General features: G+C 38.4%; 2 protein-coding genes across 3 annotated transcripts; both read left to right on the top strand.

The window, feature by feature from the left end:
* The first annotated feature begins 1091 nt into the window (after positions 1–1091).
* LOC112172609 lies at positions 1092–4233 on the top strand. 2 transcript variants are annotated; one of them, XM_040507899.1, is made up of 6 exons: positions 1092–1154; positions 1295–1571; positions 1664–1749; positions 2826–2951; positions 3050–3146; positions 3244–4233. In XM_040507899.1, exons 2-6 carry the CDS (start codon positions 1533–1535, stop codon positions 3994–3996), a joined length of 1101 nt encoding a protein of 366 aa, XP_040363833.1. In that variant the 5' UTR covers positions 1092–1154; positions 1295–1532; the 3' UTR covers positions 3997–4233. The 2 variants fall into 2 exon arrangements, with proteins under 2 accessions (XP_040363833.1, XP_024165777.1); XM_024310009.2 differs by lacking the exon at positions 1092–1154 and having other exon boundaries at positions 1290–1369; positions 1463–1571.
* A 13005-nt stretch (positions 4234–17238) lies between these two features.
* On the top strand, positions 17239–18710 carry LOC121049933. Its single transcript, XM_040508413.1, has 5 exons — positions 17239–17478; positions 17591–17665; positions 17962–18181; positions 18359–18426; positions 18579–18710. The coding sequence occupies exons 1-5, from the start codon at positions 17263–17265 to the stop codon at positions 18708–18710; spliced, it is 711 nt and encodes a 236-aa protein (XP_040364347.1). The 5' UTR covers positions 17239–17262.
* Positions 18711–21643: the final 2933 nt, after the last annotated feature.

The following is a 21643-nucleotide window of genomic DNA, read 5'->3' as shown; positions in this document are numbered from 1 at the left end:
TTCCCAATGAGAAGACTTATATATCCAAATGAAACAGATCATTCTTAGTATGAGAACGAAATGTGAGAGTTCTACACCTTTTAAAACCTTGGATGTACTATATACATTATCTTTTAACATTGTCATTTCCCAATCAAATAGCATTTTAGCATTGTCATATCTTTATCTATATAACTTGGAACTTTCATTGCTATTGATTAATTTTAGCTAGCTTGATAAGCTGCAGTACTAATCAGTAAGATTTACGAAAATGCAGATTAGAGCTATTAGGATGGATTTTCATTTCCATTTGTTTCAGTGAATGCTTGAATATTTCTGTTATAGAAGGCTTGCAACAACACTAGAGTAATTGGTACGTGCAGTAGATCAAGGAAAATCCCTGCAAAGTGGAGGGTGGTTCTATTGGAACCCAGCAAAAATCTTAGCACGCGCAGCACTAAAAAAGTTATAATATAATTTCAATTTTGCCCTTATTTACACCCAGCAAACATAATATAAGCCCAGCAAATTTTCACAATACAAACCCTAATGTTTTTCTTCTTGGATACAATCAAACAGGGGTACAACTGAAAAAATATAGGATAATTTTTTAGTGCCGGGTGCATTTAGATATTTGCAGGGTTTGAATAACAACACCTAAAGTTTATCTTGGAGTAGAGGAAGATAACTACCTTGTAACTTTACCTTGTATATCTTGTAAATATTCGTACAAGCTTCATTCTTTTTGTAACATTCATGAGACAAATAAAATGTAACATTCCTTTTTGTATAAGCCTCGTTCCTTTTTGTATAGCTTTTATCCACAAAAAAGTAATGCATGCCATAATTTTTTTATTCATAAATAATACATTTGCGACAGCATTTTTGCCATCACAATGCACCACCGCAGGAACCAATGGTGACATCACCAACAATATTGGCGTAATTTTCGTCACTTGGCTGTCACAATTAGTCTTTTCACTCTTTCACAACGGCAAATTGGCTTTCTGCGACGGCACAATGCCTTGGTCATCGGATTTTTTTTTTTCCTTTTTTTTTTTTTTTCTGTAGTGACTCTCTGTGTCTGGCTGAGAATAAACGGTGCAAAGCGGTGGATCGGCTAAACAACAGATAGGAGCAAAATTGGAAGTTCAAAAGTTTCCCAAATATGAACAGTAAATTCCTCCTTGCTTTATTGGATTCCTTGCTTTTTGATCTGAAAAGCTTGCTGATTGCTTGCGTATTTGGATTTTGATTTCTTTCTTGCTTTCTTCTTCTGATTTTTGTCTTCTCTCTCTCTCACTGAGAACAAAAGGGTGCAAAGCGGTGGATAGAAAAAACAGCAGATAGGGGTAAAACTGGAGGTTCAAAAATTTCCCAAAGATGAACAGTAAGTCGTCCTCGCTAAGTTTTCCAAAGATGAACAGTAAAGTCGTCGTCGCTAAGTTTCCCTAAGGTAAAGTCGTCCTCGCTTTATTAATAGAGAAGAGATAAGGCGCTGGTGCTTGGAAACACATACTTTGCAACCAGTCGACTCAGGCAGACCTTCCTCAATGGCAAGCAAAGCTGATCGCTCTTTCTCTTCCCCTATGGTACTTACTCGGCCTACGCTTAGTTGATCATGCATGTATATCTAATTTGGTTTTGTTCTCTGTTTCTAATTTGCTATTTTGTTTTTTGTTAGGTCAACTTTCAAACATGGTGCGATCACCTGGCTTGGCTATCCTCTGATATCACTGACATTCCCTACCCTAATACTCCCTGCAGGAGGTTACTTATTTCTTGTCTTGGCCTCTGAATTTATCATTTTTAATTGTCTCCTTCCATGAATGAGTTATTTTCTTGACTTGTTTGAGAGAGTAAGTAATTGTTTGGCAAGAAAAAAAAATCTGTGTTAAAGATGTCAAGCTCTCTCTCTCTCTCTGGGTTTGGCCACGGTCCGGCTTTGGATCTCCCACCGGCGGCTTCGACGGCTTGTGGGTGGTCAACAGCTGGGCACGGTGGCTCTACTCAACATGGCTGCATGTCATCACTAGTGGAGATCGGGCTGCTGGTCTGGGTGCCCCTGAGGATTCTTTCGGGGGTCCGGGCCTGGGCCTGGTTTCTGGGTTAAGTTCTGGGTGCCCTGAGGAATTCTTCAGGGTCTTGGAATTGGGCCTGTGCTGTATTGGTAAGACCCACTTATTTCTGGGCTCGTGTTTGGGATTAGGAGGCTATTGTAGAAAACTTGGGCTCCAGGTCCTTTTTGGATTGGGGACGAAGATGTATGGGTACTTTATATATTGGGGGGTTTGACTGCGTTCGGAGCCTCTTTGGTAGCGTCAGGATATTTAACCAAATATTCGCTCTAGGGTTGTATTATGTTAAATTGCTATATAGTCTTTTACGGTAGGGTTTTCTTTCATTGCTCATTTTTGTCCTAGGGTCTCCCAGTGGGTCATTTTGTAATGTTTCTCTCATTTACATTTAATGGATTGACGCTCCTTTTTTTTTGGCTCCAAAAGAAGTTAAATTTTATTAAATGAAAGAGAGATCAACGTCAAAAGAGGGGACATGAGACCAAAACCTTATAAGGAATAAAAATGCAGAGAACACTTTGGTTAAAAGAAAAAAGAAGTAATTGTTTGGCGGCGAACAGCAAAGATATGATGCAAAAAAGAAATGTAGTATTCCCACTTCTATTCATTTAAATACCTCCTTTTGTTTGCAGTCAATTAAGCATAGAAGATTTATCAAAGCTTCTTTCTTTGGAATTTCTACCATCTTGGACTCGGTCTGTGCATAAAATGGGAATCGTGTATGAAACTAGCTTGTGTTTCTAACGTGTGGAACAATTTTCATGCTAGATGCGGGCACCCAAATGAAAACTGGTTTTGTTTATGCTGTAAGACTGTCCTTTGTGGTCGTTATGACAACATGCACATGATTCAACATTACGAGGAGACAAATCATTCTCTTGTAATCAGCTGCAGGTACTACTTGCTGCTTCAAATCCTTCACAGCCTGTTTACATTTCTAGATTGACTTGTTATAAATTTATCTTATGGTTCTGTTTCCCCGTTTAAAACAGCAATCTATTAGTTTGGTGTTACTCCTGCCATTCTTTTATAGATCATAAAGTGATTCCACAACTGAAGGCTGCACTGTTATTGTCAAATGCCTCCAAGGTGATCGAGGATATTTTTTTTTTACGTTTACTTTTTATTTGTCATCATTATTACTGATCATGCACGTTCCAATCTTTCATTTCATCATCAAATTTAGGATCGTTCGTCATCAACCAAGCTAGAGAACCTCGATGGTCTAATTGCTGATGTAGATAATCTCATCTCTACATTTTCTGGCTTTGATCTTCATCAACTGGATACTCACTTCTGTGATGAACTTGCAATGGCCAAGGAGGGACTCCAAAAGATATTTGACTGTGACTTGGAAGCTTTAGCTGATCCCAAAGTCCAAGAGGAGTTCCTTACTCATTCAGCCACACTTATTTCTGATGATTCTTGCCCAATAGACTTGAAGGTTAAACTTTTATCTTTCCAATCTAATCTCTCAGAGGAAATGTCTGCTTTCGTGGAAGCTCAACATGAGTTGAATAAAGTGTCAGACCTATCAGCTTCACTTGCTGGGCAAAAGTTTGTGCTTGAATCGACCACTTCAAAGTATGCCGAAGTGAAAGCACTATTTCTTGCAGCAGACAAGAAACATGCCAAACTTACTGCCAAGATCAATGCTGCGCCGAAGGCTGGAATTGAATTGTTTGAAGATTTAGCCATTGTTCGGATGCGAAGGGCTGAGTTTGAAGAGAAATTGGGTACCATTGAGGGAGTAATTACCACTGCTAGAGATAGATTTGTCTCAGACTCTTCGAAGCTTTCTACAATAAAGGGATTGACCAATGCAGCTGCCCTTTTAGTCACTCGACGAAAGTCAGCCTGGAATAGCTTAAGGATTACTTACTCAAATTGTGCATCACTTGGTCTGCATGATGAGGAAACTTATTTGGTGGGTTTCTAGATGACCACCACGTTTTTCTTCTTTTATTACCTATTGTGGGCTATGCCTATAGCTAGCCATGTTGCAGATTTTGATTTTTCATTGCATATTTACTGCATTCTGGTATGAAGATTGCATTGGTCAAGAGACAAAGCATTCAATGCTTGTCTGATAGTTGTGTTGTAAGACTCCCTATATAAGGGATCAAGTAGTACGTTGTAATGTATCCCAATTAACTAATTGAAGGAGTTCATCACAGTGTTACCTGGATCGCGGATCGTTGCGGTACGGGTACGTGGTACGGGTACGCGGTACGCCAGTATCTATGGTACGCTGTACGCTAGGATATATTAACTAAAGTTTTAATTAAAAATAAATTATATATGATAAATATAATTCCTAATCATAATCCTAATAGTATATTTGAAAATATACTTTTTTACTTAAATAACCCTCATACATATACTATGAAAACCCTATTAGTTTGAAAGGGTAAACAAGTAAAATTAGATACTAAAGATAATTATTTTTTTCGTTTAATATTAGAGGTAATTAGACATTAGGAGAGAAATCTTGTAGATATTATCTTCCTCTTCTTTTATCAGAAATTAGCTATTGGTAATTTGCTTTTAACTTTAACAAACCTCTTCACAAAAATGAAAAGAGGATAAACAAAACAATAAAAAAAAAAAAGGAATATCAGCGTCATCCGAGCCGCAGAGTTGCAGAATGGAGCTCTGATCAAGAACACCGCCGATGTAGGTCTGATCATAATTCGATGCTTTCATAATTCTATGGTTTCCTTTGAAATCTTTTGGGGATTCTTTTCAGCAAATCATAATTCGATGCTTTCATAGTTTTATATTCTGAAATCTGAATTATGCTTTCGTAGATCTAGAATCTAGATCGCAAAGATGGAGGTTTGATCAAGATTCAAGAACACCGCCGATGAACTGACGAAGATGGAGGTCTTCAAGAATCAAACTTGACTGCGCAATCCGTCGCGACGGCGCAGTACTCCGCGCCTATGTGCGTTGGATTCTAGGCTTCGAGAGGATCGATTCAGTGACTGAAACACAGACCAGATGCGCTGAGACAATGGGATCGCTGGAGTTACCGATCTGGATAGCGATCGTACCGCGTTGCGGGTCGGGCGATCGGGATCGCGGGTCACCGCCAAACCGAGCGATCCCGGCATCTCTGGTTCATCAATAAGATGGCAGTAGCTAGTCTTCCATTTTCTCTCTTCCTTTGCTTTGTTTTTCTTTCTTATTTTCTTTAAGTGTGAGGGAGAGTGGTGTGATTTGTTTGTAAACCTATCACCCATTGTAGTTGGTGTTAGCTTGAAAGCTTAAATACCACAGGAACTTGCATGCCCAACCAGTAACTATTATTTTTGTTATTTTAGGCCACTTAGCCTAATCTTGCATTTACCTCTGTTTCCTTCATCTCCTTGTCTCTGATCCTTCTGTCATGAAATGGCATAGGAAGGCAAAGCCCTTGAACAGGGCTAGCTGACCCGTTGTTTCTCCAACAAAACTTCGTGGCATGCATGTGAATCTGAATATTTATGGTAATTCCAACATCCAAATGATAAAACAGTGAAAGCTGTCTCATCTTTGGGACATGGATTGGATCGGATCAATCTAGTTCTCTCAGTTGTTAGGTACCGTTTTCTGTGTGCTTGTTACCTCTCTGCATGGTTTACATAGAAGAACAGTATACGCACAAGGGAGAGAAGCTCCAAAACGAATAATTGAAAAAGATTAATATTCACATACAAATATCTCTAAACTTATAATTTGTTATATTAGAGTTTATTACAATCACTAATAGTGATAAAGCCTAAACTCTATTGTGTTTGTTTTTTTTTTTGAAAAGGGAAATTTCATTGAACCAGCGATAGAAATCGCTTATAGGGGCATCCCAACTGGAAAGTGTACTACACCAACCAGTTGTCCTTTTACAATAAGGCATTGCTCATGAACACTAATAGAAGAAGTAACAATAAAACTAGAAGAAAAACTAGCATGAACCGAAAGCAAATCCTCAGTCTCCTCAAGATAATTACCAACAATAAAACTATTGTCACGACCTTGAGATTTGTAGATCCAACCGTCAGAACCTGCTACTAGAGCATGAAAAGAATTGGCAGACCACCCAAAACTAGACTCATCCCAGCATAAGGAACACTGCTCGCCAAGGCACTCAATTGTGGTACTCACAGCGTGATTATACTGGGAATTCTCATAGAATGTAGAATTAAGTTGGCTACCTGATGTTAAAATCAACACACCCGAACAAGAGAAAGCATCAAAACTGAACAAAATATACAGAAGGCCTCTTGGATCCCACATCCAAGCCCTTAAGGAGATTTGGCCCAACAGGATAGTGGTTTGGATCCCACATAGGCCCAAACATCTAAAAGCCTGGCTTGTTGTGGACACCCAGAGTCGGGTGGACTGTCATCCTTCCTCCAACCCCAGCGTCATCTGCACCCAGCACCGCCACCAAAAAAAATTCCAGCAGCTCTCTTCAGGACAGAGCCAAATAGATCCCAACGGTAACAACCATGTCCAAGTGGATCTGGACACCCAGCCATAATCACCTGTCTTCATAGTCGTCGCCACCGCAACCTGCAGTTCAAGACCCGTCACAACCCAACGCAGCTCCCACAGCCACCATAGGAGGAGCCAAAGGCCGCCCAAACATCGATGCCGGAGACGGCCACGCCTAGGCCATGGCCAGAAGCCACCCAGCCCAATAATCACGATCAACCATCCCCACAAGGACTCCCCGCGTTGGAGCAATCTCGACTAAAAACCGGTAGGCGCGGTCGCAGGAGTCGCCTCTGTGCTCGGTCGATGATACAACCGCTGGTTGGAAGGCTTGGAAGGTTTCCATCGTTGTCGTCTGTCGTTGGCGGCGCTAGGGTAGCGAGAGCTTTCACTCTCAAGGGTTTTCATTCTTTTAGAGAGGTTTTTCTTTATCCAATTTTGATGCTTTGGGTCAAGAATAACTCTATTGTGTTTGTTATTCTTAAGGTTTGGAGTGCTATTATCACAAAAAGGAAGACATGTATTATTGAAGACATTTTCTATTGAAACCTTAAAGCACTTGTACTGTCATTCCCGATTTTTAAACATAATTAACAATTAAGATAAATCTCGCAATTATATCAGACGTGATAGTTCAGCCATCAATACGAAATACCCAAAAAAAATTTCCTTATAAACCAAGTGCTCAGTGATGCCCTGAACACACAATATCAATATAGACTCACTCTGTAGAATCATATACTATATTACACAAGTTTACAAATTAAATTTCAATAACAAAGTAATAAGTAAATTCTCCTCACTACATAGCGGAAATCTTAATAACAGCTAAGCCACAAAATTAGCTTCCTACATGTACAGCTGTAAATACAATATCTCAGCTTCAACCATGATTACCCTGACCTGCATGATTAACCCCTACACCATCAAATAGTGCACCGGATTGCAACAACAAACAGTAAGCTTTTGAAACTTGTATGAGTAAATTCAAATACATCAATCAAAACAACTCACACAAATCTCGAGAAAACCATCATTTCAACTTAAGGAAAACACATCACACCTCTATTCCTTTCAAACTCAACATCATTTCCTCAAAATGAAATACACATGTCACTCCGTGACAAAATCATTTTATTTGATAACTCAACAAGTTAAATATGAAACCCAAATCCCTCATGGACAATAGAAAAAATAATATTCGCGAGACTCTTTTTTAAAATACGTACTCATGAGTCTCAAGTAACTTCGTATCGTCACCCCCATGAAATGCAATAGCAGACATACTAGAGCTCTAATTGAATCGTAACCAATAACCCGGCCAAAGGCTTTATTCCCTATAACATGTCTTGGTCACCATCTATGACCTCCGGTACAAAGACCAAAACATTTAAAGAAGTCAAGCATGACTCAAAATGTTACTTAAATCTAATAAAAGAAATCCTCTTTCTTGATCACCATTTGTGACCGCTGGTATAAAGACCAATACTTTTCAAAACGGTATAAATCATAATTTCCACAATATATTGCTTTACCGAAAAGTTGCATCTCAAAACGAGAATATGAATAAAATCATGCATATTGCTTCATCATACATCAAATCCACCAAGATATATATTTCACAAAAAAAAACACACACACACACACATGTAGTTATTCACTCAGGAATGTCACTAATACCAACTATAGTCACAGTTAAATAAATAACTCCAATACGATAACGTAATAAAATTTGTTCGTAAATGAACACCGTGAAATTTACTCACTTTAATATGTCGTTGCGTCTTCACATAAAAACCGATATAAACACAAACCACCACAATCTGCTCAAAAACAACCTTGTCAAGTACCTAATTATCACATCAAGATTACAACTAAATACCGTGCAAGGTATAAAAGCGTCTAAGTTCGAAACAAATGAACTAAAACCCGAAGATTAGGTCAATCAAACAAAACTTCATCCAAGACTACCTAAAGTCTCCGAAACACTTCTAGGGTCGATTTGTCAAAACAAAATGACGATCCAATGGCCGGATCTTCATGGGTCGAAAACCGAACGAATCGAAACTATGTTAAACCTAACATGTCTCAAACGATCATAAAATGCTACAACCCATATATCAAAATACTTGTATCAATGAGTAGATGATAACAGAGCAAGAAACAGCTCCAACCATGCGTGGTCATATGAGCTACCACAAGCGGTTGCGCGTGAGCCCCATGTGCTGCCATATCAAACTTCAAACCAGCAAGATCCAATCATCCAGAATGTAAAGTACACCAAGAGAAGCAACTTTTGCAACTTTCATACCTATAGCTAAGGCCAATTTGACCTAGATCGTCGCTGAAAGTTAAAAAATTCAAATTGGGATTTCGATCACCACACTTTGAATCGAGCTTCCAGACTGGTATGGTTCGAATCAGCAAGAGGAGAGTGTCAAAACCCAGGTAATTTTAAGCCCTATCGTTGATGAAATCGGCTAGAGCTATGTCAGACTGCCGCCGTAGTGTTTCGAGCCTCAATCCACCATGTACGGTGCAAATCGACAGAAACCACACCAGTACGGAGGACGGCAAAACACAGCGAAGAGTTCTGGGCTGGTGGTGCGGCAGGAGGACACTGGAGGACGAAGTTGGCGTTGGGTCAGGTCAGGGGGTTCGGGCCTGGTCGGCAGCTTGCTAGGGAGGGTTAGGGTTTCCAATTTTTCCGAAAAAAAGTTTATAAAAACTGAAAATGGTAATTTCTGACAATTTTTACTATTTATAGAGAAATGATTTCTGAAAAAGAAAAAAACTTCCGCTTACCATAACGTACTTCTTCATACGATCTCCGATTTTTGCGTGCCGCATGTCTACGAACTTGTATCAATGAGCTATGACTTTCGTGAAGAAAGTTTTTGAAGAAACTCAACTAATAAAAATTCAACATTTGAGCTTCTGCAAATGACACGTTCCGAGTAATTATTCATCCAAAAATAATTCAATTTCACAAACAACATATGCATAACGCTAGGGGTCGTCAACGGGCCGGGCCTTATTACCTTTTCTAAAAATAGAGGGCCGGGCTTTATTATAAATGGCAAGATCCAAGCCCGGCCCTATAAGGCTGGCCTTGTGGGCTTTTTCGGGCTGGGCCGGGCCGGGCTTTATTAACAAAATAAGTTTTAAAGATATGATATTTTTTTTAAGGGGTTTGGAACCCAACCTAGTTGGGAGGCTCATCCCCACTTCCGATTTAATGTATTGAAATAAAAAGACGGAGAATACAAAGTATAGGAACATTCCCAATTACAACTTAGAACAAAAGCAAATTATGAATACAACTTATATGCAGCGAACTTGGACTTCAATGCTTCTCTAAATGCAATGAAAGCTTCTTTACTCTTCCCTTTTATCATATGCCTGCAGCCCTGCATAATTGGTACAGGAAGTTAAAAATTGTCCCTTGGTTATCAAACATGAATAGAGTAAGATACTCTCCAATCAAACATCTAATTTCCACCAAAAATGTATGTCAAAGCACATAAAAATCGTTAAAAAAAATACATGGGATTCAACATTTCAACTCAAGGCTGCCGCCTGCAGATTTGTTAAGAATGTATTATGTATGAGAGTTTCTGCTTCTCTACTGACCTTGAAAATTGAGGCTGTAGATTTGTTGATAACTCATGGGATTCAACTGATCTTGGTACCTACACATTTAAATAGAGATTTAAAGAACCAGCAAACATATTTTGGTAAACTGAAGCATAAAAAAATAGGAGCAATGAACCAAAAACAATGTACCTGTTCACCAGACTCATTTCCAGAATCATTATCAGATTCATTTCCAGCTTCATCTTCACTATTTCCCATCCAATCTGGTCGTGCTTCCCTAATGAGTCTCCTTTCTTCAGCTAGCTGCATTTCACGCTGAGCCTCTTGCATCCTTGATTTTGCTAAACCCCAATCTTTCAAGCAAATCAACACCTCTATTGTATTTGGACTCAAGCAAGCCCTTTTCTCAGATACAACTCTACCTCCTGCACTAAAACATGACTCCGAAGCTACAGTAGAAGCTGGAATTGTTAGCAAATCTCTAGCCATGCGAGAAACGATAGGGTATAATGGTTCATTTGATTTCCACCAAGCCAAGACACTAAATTGATTATCATCATCAACTTCAATAGTTGGTAAATCATAATACATTTGTAAATCATTAGAAGTCGCAGAGGAAGTATATGAAGATGATACCTTTGCCCTTTTCAAACTTTGCATTGAGGAATTACCAACAATAGGCAATGCTATAGAACCCGGAGCACTCGAGGTAGAAGAAGTTAAATTTTCAGATTGCCTAGGTGCTACATCTGACACAATATTCTTCTTATATGTTTCATAAAAAGCTTGCAATTCAGTTCTTAACTCTAACAATTTTCTATCAACATCAAGCTGATCAATACCCATGTATTTTAACCATTCTCCAACAGCAAATAACTTAAATCTAGGATCCATAATTGTAGCAAAGCAAAAAGCTTTGGGAAATGTACCCCAATACTTATCAAATTTTTCCTTCATTGCAGCCAATGCATCCCTAAATACATTAAAATCAGAATATGCCTCAAATGCAAAATGGATATCTATCAAGCAACTAATAACACGACATGATGTAGGGTAATATACACCAGAAAATATCTTGGTTGAGGATGCAAAAATCGATAAAAAGCCATTAACTAGTTGTGCAATTGACCAATCTTGTTCCGATGGAACATCTAAATTGCAAGACCGTGATTCATTCACTTTTAGAGCATACATATTCAAAGGCCCTTTATAACTTAAAGCTACTTCTAAAAGTTCATAAGTGGAATTCCACTCGTCATTTCCACCTATGAGGCACATCATTGTCAATATTTTTTTTTTGGCTTTTGCAAATCATTACAACAACGCACCCACAATTCATGTCTCTTATTAGAAGAATTCATGCTTCTAACAACATTGATTATTTTATCAATAGATGGACCTAAAATACGTAAATCATCTTGCATAATCAAATTCAAAATATGAGCACAACATCGTACATGAAACAACCTTTTAGGCGCTGCCTCAAGCATAAGATAAGTGGGAAGAACACATGCAACCACATCATTATTCGTAGCATTGTCTAAAGAGATGGAAAGTATTTTATTATGAATGCGCCAAGACAACAATTCTTCAAATATATGATTTGCAAGTGACTCTCCCGTGTGAGGGTACTCAATCATCTTAAAGCATATTATTCTTTTATTTAAAGACCAATTTTTATCAATAAAATGTGCAGTAAGTGACATGTAACCCATTTTTTGACGCGATGACCAAACATCCGAAGTCAAACAAATTTTGCCTTCAAACTTTTCAAAAAGACTCAAAAGCTCATTTTTGCCCTTAACAAATTTCTTCATCACATCTCTTTTACATGTTGAGGCTTAAATTCCTACATATTGAGGACAAAATCCTCGACGAATCATTCCTTTAAAATCATTTTTTTCAACAAAAGTAAAAGGCAATTCAGCTCTAATAACATAATCAATAAGTTCTCTACGTGCAACATCCTTATCGTAAGCAAAAGTAGTGATATTTCCAGAAATATCGGGACCTAATCTTTTTTGCCATTTCTCATGAATTTGTAAAGGATTAAATTCAGTTTACCCCCCTAAGGTTTGGGGGTAATTTCATGTTAGTCCCTGTCCTTTCAATTTAATCAGTTTACCCCCCAAGCTTTCCAATTTCAATCAGCCGTGTCCAATTTCTACTATTCCGTCCAATTTGGACTGTTAAGTCTGACTTTTGAGGGCTACAATGGTCATTTCAAGACAAAAAAAATAAAAAAAATAAAAGGAATTTTTTGTTTTTTTTTTTTTTTTTAATTTCTGTTTTTTATTTTTTTTTCATTAAATTTTTTTTTTTTATATATAAATTCTGTCTTCAACCAATACACCACAAGTTATGATAGGTTTATAAAAGAGAAAAATGCACCATCAGTGCCTCAACTCTTGTGCACCGGCCAAGTTGATACCCAAACTCTCAGTGCTACCAATGTGATACCTGAACCCATATTTCGCTATCGACGAGGTACTTCCGTTAGATTTTGCTAACAACTCCGTTTAAAAAGTCACGTGCCAAGCACATGGGCTAAAAAAAAGGGGCAAACACGTCTTTTGGGCTAAAATGCATCCTAATCGATCAAAACCTCCACTTATCCTCCATTCTCAGATTCATCCAAAGCAACCATTCCAAGGGCAGAGGCTCTCATGCCAAGACGATCATGATCTCGTACCACCACCATTCCAAGCAAACGGCCACGCAACTCGGCGCGGCCAGCCGGAGCAACGGCTTCCAGCCGGTCAAGCACTTCCGGAGCGGTGTCGTCCACGTGGGCACATGCAGCCCAGTCGCCCAGACTTATGCAACCAGGAACACCAACACCAAAAAATTCTACTCCGCGACGCCGATGACGCTGAGCTAAAGCTTCGTGACTACCAGAAGATTCATAGGGAAATGGAAGACGGCTCCGATGAGGGAGGCGAGAGTGAGCAGGTGGGTGATGCCCTGGGCGCGAAGGTAAATGCGGATTGGGTGGCTTTGATATTAGTGGTGGCGGTGATGTTTCAGGGGGCCATGATGTTGGTGGAGGCGGTGGTGATGTTTCAGGGGGATTTGCTGGTGGAGGTGGGGGAGATTTCTTAGGTGGCTCTGATGGTGGTCGAGGTGAAATTTTGATGAATCCCAAACCCAAACCCATTCTACTCACTCTCATTCTCCTCTCATCCGTCTCTGACTCCCCTAGACTATCCCTCATCTCATCAAGCCCATTCGACTTCTCCAAATACACCCTCCGATTCAGGTTGTGCGGTTAGTGTTGGTACTGCTCTTCCACGACGACATCGTCTTGGCCTTAATTCTCTTTGTCCAGATCGCCGTCGATAGTGTCGTCGTCATCTTCCGGCTAGTATCGATTAGGAGGTGGCCGGGAATACAGGTTGTTCCAGAGGTGGCCATCGTCTTTCAGAACCCTAATTTGGAAATTTGGGTAATTGGGTTGTGATTCCGGAGAATTTTCAGATGGTGGTAATTGGAATGAGTTTTAAGCTTGAGTCTCTGAGTTGTTTGTATGGGTCACTGTGGTTGTGGCCATTGGGTTATGCATGTGCAGTCAGGCTTATGAAAAAAAAAAAGGATGATTTGGATTGGATTCAAGGACTTGAACATGACATGAACAATTGCTGGTATTGAGGGATGAAGTTCATAAAAACTAAGTGTGAAGCAATCACGATGTGGTAGAAACTTTAGATAAGAATATTTGGAAGAAGATTGAGATTGCAGCAACCAGCAACAACTGAACAAAGGAGCAGGAAGAAGAAGAAGAAGAAGAAGAAGAAGAGGGGAGAAAAAATTGTAAAAAAGAATTCTGGGGTCATTAAGTCATTTCATGACATTTTTAGGGCCCACGTGCTTGCCACGTCACACATTTAACGGAGCCGTTAGCAAAATCTGACGGAAGTACCTCGTCGATAGCGAAATATGGGTTCAGGTATCACATTGGTAGCACTGAGAGTTTGGGTATCAACTTGGCCGGTGCACAAGAGTTGAGGCACTGATGGTGCATTTTTCTCTTTATAAAAATAAAAAGATACTCTAGGTGGTTGAAAGTCTCTCGCTAATTTACAATATTTATGATATATCTCCGATAAGGAGAAGAATTTTAGGATATATCCCCAATAAAGTGAAAAAATGTCTGTGTAAAATTATTTTTTACAGATATTTACAGATAAAGTGTAAAATCGTGAAGAAATATCTGTGTAAAATCATTTTTTACAGATATTTATAAATAAAGTGTAAAATCATTTTTTACAGATATTTCTTCACTTTATTGAGGATATCTCTTAAAATTCTTCACTTTATCAGAGATATATCACAAATATCGTAGATCAGCGAGCGGCTTTCAACCACCTAGAGTATCTTTTTGTTCTTATAAACCTATTATAACTTGTGGTATATAGGTTGAAGACAAAATAAAAAAAATAAAAAATAAAAAGACAGAAGAAAAAATAAATAAATAAATAAAAATATATAAAACAGAAGAAAAAATATTTTAAAAAAAAATAAAAAATAAAAAAATTCATTTTTTTAAAGTTTTTTTTTGTCTTGAAATGGCCATTTTAGCCCTAAAAAATCAGACTTAACGTCCAAATTGGATGGAATGGACACGGTTGAGGAGAATTGACAAGTTTGGGGGGTAAACTGATTAAATTGAAAGGACAGGGACTAACATGAAATTACCCCCAAACCTCAGGGGGGTAAACTGAATTTAATACATTTGTAAATGTCTTCTTAAATGACTAGTACCAGCAGTAACACCACCTCTAAGCAAAGTCTTACAAACCCCACATTTATTTTTTTGTACCATATTTCCATGCTCATTAACTTGAACCCTTTCAAAAAATTCCCAAACATTACTAGTGAACCTAGATTTCTTAGAAGATGCTGAAATAGATGAAGCTCTAGTTTCAGTCACATTATCAACATTAATATCATCCATTTCTAGCTGGAAATAAACAAGGTTCAAATATTACTTGAGAGTTTTGAATGAACAAGCTAAAACTGCTATGAGGCACAACTTATTCGCAGAGATGCTACTGTGAGTCGTCCTACAATATTAGAGATCACAATCAAAACAAGAAAAAAAATAGCATACAGCAACTAGATTGTTACTAAGAACTAGTACCAGTTATTCATTGTGACAATAAGAACTCAAAACATGCATAAAACAACATCTAATCATTCTGACCCCAACATCTAATCAAAGGAATAACTAGGTTCTTCAAAACGCATAAAAAAAATTAACTTTCAACTCCTGTCCAATAAATCAAAACACCAACTTCAAAAGAAAAATAAAAGAAACAAATAAGCCATAACCTTGATTCAAAAGCCATCGTTTCAGACTTTCAGTCCCTGCTAGATTGCAGATCTGGAGATGTGTTCAGGGTATCCTTGCAGAAAAGGGGAAGCCCCCGAATAGCACTCGAACCTGCACATTACAATGATCAAAAAGTCAAACATAGAAATGGGTTCTTAGTCTGAGATTCGAACCGATCTATTTCACACCGATCTATTTCAAGACAAATAGAAAATTGAAGAAACGGGTTCTTAGTCTGAGATTCGAACCTTGATCTGAGAGAAGAGGCCACGGTAGCCGCCGGATTTGAGGTGAACGACGGCGTCGTTGACTCGTTGGGATTGCCGCAGAATCGTAGATCTACCAAAGCAGCGGAAGAGGGATGGAGCAGACTGGACTACTGGAGGGATGGAGTAGACTGGACTACTGGAGGGATGGAGGATGAAGGCATGAAGCGACGAGTTACAGGGAAATCGCCAAGTCGGGGAACGGCGGAGAGAACGAGAGAGAAGAGTTGTTTTCGAAATGGAGAGAACAGGTCAATTGTGATTTGTGAGTCGAGTGAGAGTGTGAGAGACTGAGAGTGACTGACCTAGTGGGTAAGTGGGGCTGTGGGGACGTGGGGTTGTCAGTTGTGGTCTCCACTTTCCAAATCCAACGGTAAGAAACACTCATTTTAGCCTAGGATTCTCTTTATTTTGAAATAACGGTAGGATTCACCGTTTCTTGAAATTTTTATTATATATATATATATATATATAATTTTATATAATATATATTTATTTGCGGGCTTTTACGGGTCTGGCCTAGCGAGCTTTTAGAGGGCCGGGCCTATGGGCCAGGCCGGGTTTCTAACCCCTAAACCAAGCCCGGCCCTCTACCCACCGGGCCGGGCCTATGGCGGGCTTTTTGGCGGGCCGGGCGGGGCTTTTGGCCCTGCAGGCCTCCATCGGCCCATTAGGCCCACGAGCTAAATGATGACCCCTACATAACGCATAAGAACAATAATTTGTACAACTGACCCATTATTAATTGCAAAAATTAATTAACAAAAATTCAGGTCATCACAGTCTACCCTCCTTAAAGGAATTTCGTCCTGAAATTCAAATGCACTAATCAACGAAAAGTTGTGGTTACCTCGCTCTCATATCCGACTCTAGCTCCCGTGATCCATCACCCTCGTCATGGTGACTCCATAGCACCTTGACCAAATCAACCTCCTTCATTCAAAGTTGCTTTGTCGACCTATCCAAAATATGAACATGTTCAACAACAAAGGTAGTATCAGCATTCACCTCAATCGTACCATGATCAATCACATGAGACTCTTTCTAGATATACTTCCTCAGCATAGACACATGGAAAACATTGTGCACATCAGACATTCTAGGAGGTAAAGCAAGCATATAAGCCAAATCCCCAACTTTATGGTACACAACTACAGCTCTAAAACTTAGAAAGCTTTAAGCCCATTTCCTAAGATGGGCTCGCAGGCTTACGTTCCTCTACTTTTCTTCATTTTGTTCGGGCTTGTGTTTTCTGCTTCTTCTAGTTTTAGGGGTTTGCTGTTCCCAACCTCAAAAATGTTCACCTGGTCAGTTATTGACCAAGAAAATAATGCTCAACCACCCTTAGATTTACATCCAAGGGCAGAGAGAATTATTATTAAGTTGAGGTGTTTTGTTTTCCACCATTGGATGTAAATCTAAGGGTTGTTGAGCATAAATTATTTGGTCAGCAACTGACCAGGTGAACACCACTGTCCCAACCTTCTATTCCCTCCGTCTCTTTTTCCCGCCATATCTTCTCCAAACTGTGGACATGGCTATGGCGATTCGTTCTGCACTCGCAAAGCTGGCGACTAAATCTATTCACAAGAACAGAAGTGGAATTCTGATGCTTAGGGCTTTTGCGAGCTCAGCCATAGACAAAAACCCCAATCACCAAGACGACGCCGTTTCGGGGTTTCCTGCTGGTCATTACTTCCGTCACCGATTCGATTATGGAAGCCATGAAAGCAAAAAGAAAGAGCTTAAGGTAAATAACCAACTCTGGAATTGCTCTTCTGCTTATTGCCTTCACATTTTTGTTTAGGAGTCTAATTCTGCTTCTTCTTCTTCTTCTTTTTCTTTGGGTTTGATTTGAACAGGTATCTGATTATTATATGGATTTAGGAGGATTAGAGCCTGCCCGTTTCGCCATGGAAGAGTACAACAAGCGAAAGGTATCGCATTGATAGCATTATGAGATTAATGAAAGCTTTAGGTACTTTAGGCAAATGTTAGTTGTTTAAAGCTTAATACTTTTTCGGTAAAATGCAACTTATTAGATTAATGATACCTTTAGGTGAATGTTAGTTGTTTAAAGCTCAACGCTTTTTTTCAGTAAAGTGCAATTGTTTAGACTAATGATAGCTTTAGGCTAATGTTAGTTCTTTTATGATCTGTTAATAGGTTTTGTAATTGTTTAGTTTTATTTTTTATTTTATTTTGAAATAAAGTATTTTTGGTTCTCTTTTAGAATTTGCAACTGCAGTTTGTGAGAGTTGTGAAGGCACATAGGCTTCTGCTGTGCACAGGAATTAGCAGCCTATATGTTATAACATTGGAGGCAGTTGATGCCGGAGTGGCTAAACTTTACCAAGCAAAAGTTTCGGAAAATTTCACTGACGGCATGTTTTTGGAATGGTTCTGTCTTGTCATTGATGATGGGTGTCCTATAGCACTATTTGATCACCTAGGTAACTATTCTGGCACTTCAGTTTGATAAATTTAATGTCGATAAGGATATGATTAGATAACCTAATCTATGTGCATCTGAGGTAGTTGGTGTGTTTGTTGGTTACATCTCTAAGTTCAATTAACAAAGCAACAAATTTAAGGATATTGATGCTGGGTAATTTATTTACTTGAACCAGAAAACTTTTTTCCTCAAAACGACCATGAAGTCAAAGCGGAGAATCAAACTCCGATGTGTAAAAAGAAGGTATTTGCAAGCCATCGGTTTTACTTATTACCTTCATGTCCATGTATAACAGATGATGTTGGGTGAGGACCACCATCTGCCTTTTATTGTTCAATGTTAGCCTCTTGTTCAAGAGGACTGTCTCACACTCTCACTTTTCTGTCTTTGAACAGGGACTTAATTGTTCTAATAACTCATGTATCAAACTATGTCGTATTGAACCTGCATATGACTTATCAAATAATGACCAGATGCAAAGATTTGGACATTGGGCCGTGAAAATGTTCAACGAGGAAAAGGTTTGAATTGAAAACATCCTGAATTCGTAAAAGCAGCATCTATTATACCTCATGCTTTAGCTTCTCTGTTTGATTATTATGACTGATTTATAAAAATAATGTCTATAATCATCACAAACCTCATTCCTTTCTCGAATGTTTTAACAAATCTTATTCCTTTTTCAATTGCTGCATAAAACCCTTTTTTTTTTTCTTTTTTTTTTCTTCAAAGTGGTTAATTCTTCTTGTTTTGTTCCTCTTTCAGAATGCCCAGCTGCGATTCATTAGAGCAGTAAAGGGATTTCGCAGTTGTTTTGATTACTTTCTAACTTTGGAGGCAGTCGATGCTCATGCGGTTAGAACTTACCAAGCAGTAGTCAAAGAAAAGCGCATGGATCCCCATGAACCCTTTAAGGTCTTATTATTTGGTCTTGTTGCTGATAACGGCAATGGGAATTTGCTAAATCTAATTGATAACAGAAGGAGTGGACCGTATGGTGAATGTCTATATGATGATCGAGGAAACCAATCTATACCATGTTACTTTCAATATTTATCAATACCATATTTCTGATTTATTTTCTTATGGTAGTGTTTTTGGTACATTTTTGTCATGTTGTTATAAAATTACTAAAATAGCTATTATTTTACAAAATACTATAACATTTTGAAAATCTATTTTACTGATGAATCATCAAATTCAGATTCCAAATTTGAATTAAAAATTTGTCAGTCTGGTTCCTGATTTGAGTTGCACCAATCTAACAGTTTTGTTATTTGGTTAGTAGTGCATATTGTACCCATTAGTTTATAGTATAATTAAAAAAAGAAAGAAAAGGGGAATCATATTTTTTCAATCTAAAAAATTGAAAATCAAGGACCTATATCTAAAAGTCCCTTGATTATTTGTGGAGTGAACCATAGAAGAATGATGTAAAGAAGAACAGTTTTGATTCGTTAATCTGTTGTTTGGTCACTATGGTGAAGATAATTGCACTTTTTCTAAAGTAAGGTTAACCCTAGTAGAGAAGGTCTGTGTGTAAAAGACGAAATACGCAAGTAGCACTATTTTAAATCTACTTCTAATTGATTATTACATCTCATTTCTGTCTTTTTATCTTTTATGTGCTTCTTTCTGTTCAAATAAAAATGTCATTTGGTACTTACGAAGCATGCGTCAAACTGGTAGTTTTTACATAATGTACTCATAATGCATTAAGGGGTGGATTTCAAATCAATTCTCATCTCGTCATCTTTACTTGTATAGGTTTTACAACCACAGTTGAGGATTACAAGTTAGAGGCTCCAATGAAAGCAAAAAGATGTTCTCTTGAGGGTGAGATACTAAAGCTCCTTGCACATGTTGCAAGTCCAAAAAGGATCTGGGTAAGTTTTAAATTTTATTGTGTTCATTATATTTAGAAAATAATTCCTTTTTTGGATTTATTGTGTACTTAAAAATTGGAAGACTGCTGTACCTAGTCTTGTTTATCTGATTTTTTTTTTCTTCCTGTTTGTTTTAATGCTGTTTTTTTTTTCTTTTTTTTCTTTTCAGCTGTGAACTTTTTGTCCACAGCCCATGTACCTGTTTGTCCTTCAATGCAAGGTGTTTCTTTTCTATAAAAAAAAAAAGTAAAATAAAATAAGGTACTTAAATTTTCTGTTCTTACATAATCTTATAAAGAAGAAAATATGTTGCTTGATACAAGTGATAAACGGTAAATATTGGAGCATATATGTTATGTTCACTTAAACTGGTAGGGTTTAGTTAGATACAGGAGGTTAATTATTATTCTCATTTCAGAAAGTACCTAAAACATATCTCCATCAATGATCTTCAGGCTGATGATCTAATGGAAAATGTTGGCGACTTGGCTGTTTTGGCCTCCAGATGCCAAATTACCAGATGCACTGTTCTCAACTGCCTTTGCCCTCAGGGTATGGGATGTTATCATAAACCAAGAAAATATATTCATTGTTTCTTCCACTCCAGAAAGGAAGAAACCAGCAAAAAGACTGGTGGAATATGTTGCTTCTGTTACTACGCAGGCAAGACATATATAGATAAATGCATGCGCTTCTAGTTTTCCTGTCTTGGTAAGAACGGTGTGCTTTGCCCTCTTGTTTGTTGATATATCCATTTTATCAAGCACACGATTAAACAATGTACTTTTGCCTATGCGGTGTTGGAAAAGGCGGAATTCTTTCCAAAGTTGGGCCAAGGTACGTGAAATAATTTTATCAAGTTCTTGGAAGCTTGCATGCACAATGCATGGAGGGGCCTGAGCACGTAGATGAAAAAGGTGTATGGGGGAATTATGTTGTTTGGACTCCACCACCAACTGGTAGTGTGAAAATAATTAATTGTGATGCTTCAGTGAGTTCAAACGGTGAGCAGGTTGGAATTGGATAGTCTGTCGTCATAGTGAATGGTAGTCTTACTGCGGCGGCAGGGGAGCGAATCATGGGCAGGTTAAAGCCTTGTGCTGCTGAGTTGTTGTCGGTGTTGAGGGAGTGGAGGGGGCGTTGGAGCAAGGATGGAGGAGTATTATGGTAGAGACAGATTGTTTGGAAGCGGTACTTATGGTGAGTGGAAATGATGAGTGTCTTGCAACTGAAGACCTCTTAGTTGAGAGGGTTAGATTTTTATTGAAATCGTTGGATAATGGAGGCATGCATCATGTTTTGAGGGTGGCTAACAGGGTTGCTCATGTCGTTGCTGGTTTTGTAGCCCGAGAGGTTGGAGTGGCACTCTATTGGCCTAGCAGAAACGTAAGCAGCATGGACATGGCAAGTGTAGAAAGGATAGAAGAATTGCAAAAGTGACTTTAATTAAGTGGGAGATGTGTGGTGGTAAAGCCACTTTTACTTCTTGCTTAAGTTTTTAAAAGTAAAAAAAAAATGGTGGATTCGGTGGATTCCTTTCTAGCATATGATAGCTGCATTAATGCTGTAATTAC

This window comes from Rosa chinensis, chromosome 6, assembly GCF_002994745.2.
Source record: "Rosa chinensis cultivar Old Blush chromosome 6, RchiOBHm-V2, whole genome shotgun sequence".
Lineage (NCBI taxonomy): Eukaryota > Viridiplantae > Streptophyta > Magnoliopsida > Rosales > Rosaceae > Rosa > Rosa chinensis.
The sequence above is the reverse complement of the archived record's forward strand: the minus strand, read 5'-3'. Positions and strand labels throughout refer to the sequence as shown.

Excerpts from the sequence above, each read along its gene's own strand:
- LOC112172609 (XM_040507899.1), top strand. The coding sequence starts at position 1,533 with ATGGCAAGCAAAGCTGATCGCTCTTTCTCTTCCCCTATG. Across the intron at positions 1,750-2,825 it reads CCTAATACTCCCTGCAGGAG|ATGCGGGCACCCAAATGAAA; the intron begins GTTACTTATTTC and ends TTTTCATGCTAG. Across the intron at positions 3,147-3,243 it reads TATTGTCAAATGCCTCCAAG|GATCGTTCGTCATCAACCAA; the intron begins GTGATCGAGGAT and ends CATCAAATTTAG.
- LOC121049933 (XM_040508413.1), top strand. The coding sequence starts at position 17,263 with ATGGCTATGGCGATTCGTTCTGCACTCGCAAAGCTGGCGACTAAATCT. Across the intron at positions 17,479-17,590 it reads GCAAAAAGAAAGAGCTTAAG|GTATCTGATTATTATATGGA; the intron begins GTAAATAACCAA and ends TGATTTGAACAG. Across the intron at positions 18,182-18,358 it reads AGCACTATTTGATCACCTAG|AAAACTTTTTTCCTCAAAAC; the intron begins GTAACTATTCTG and ends TACTTGAACCAG.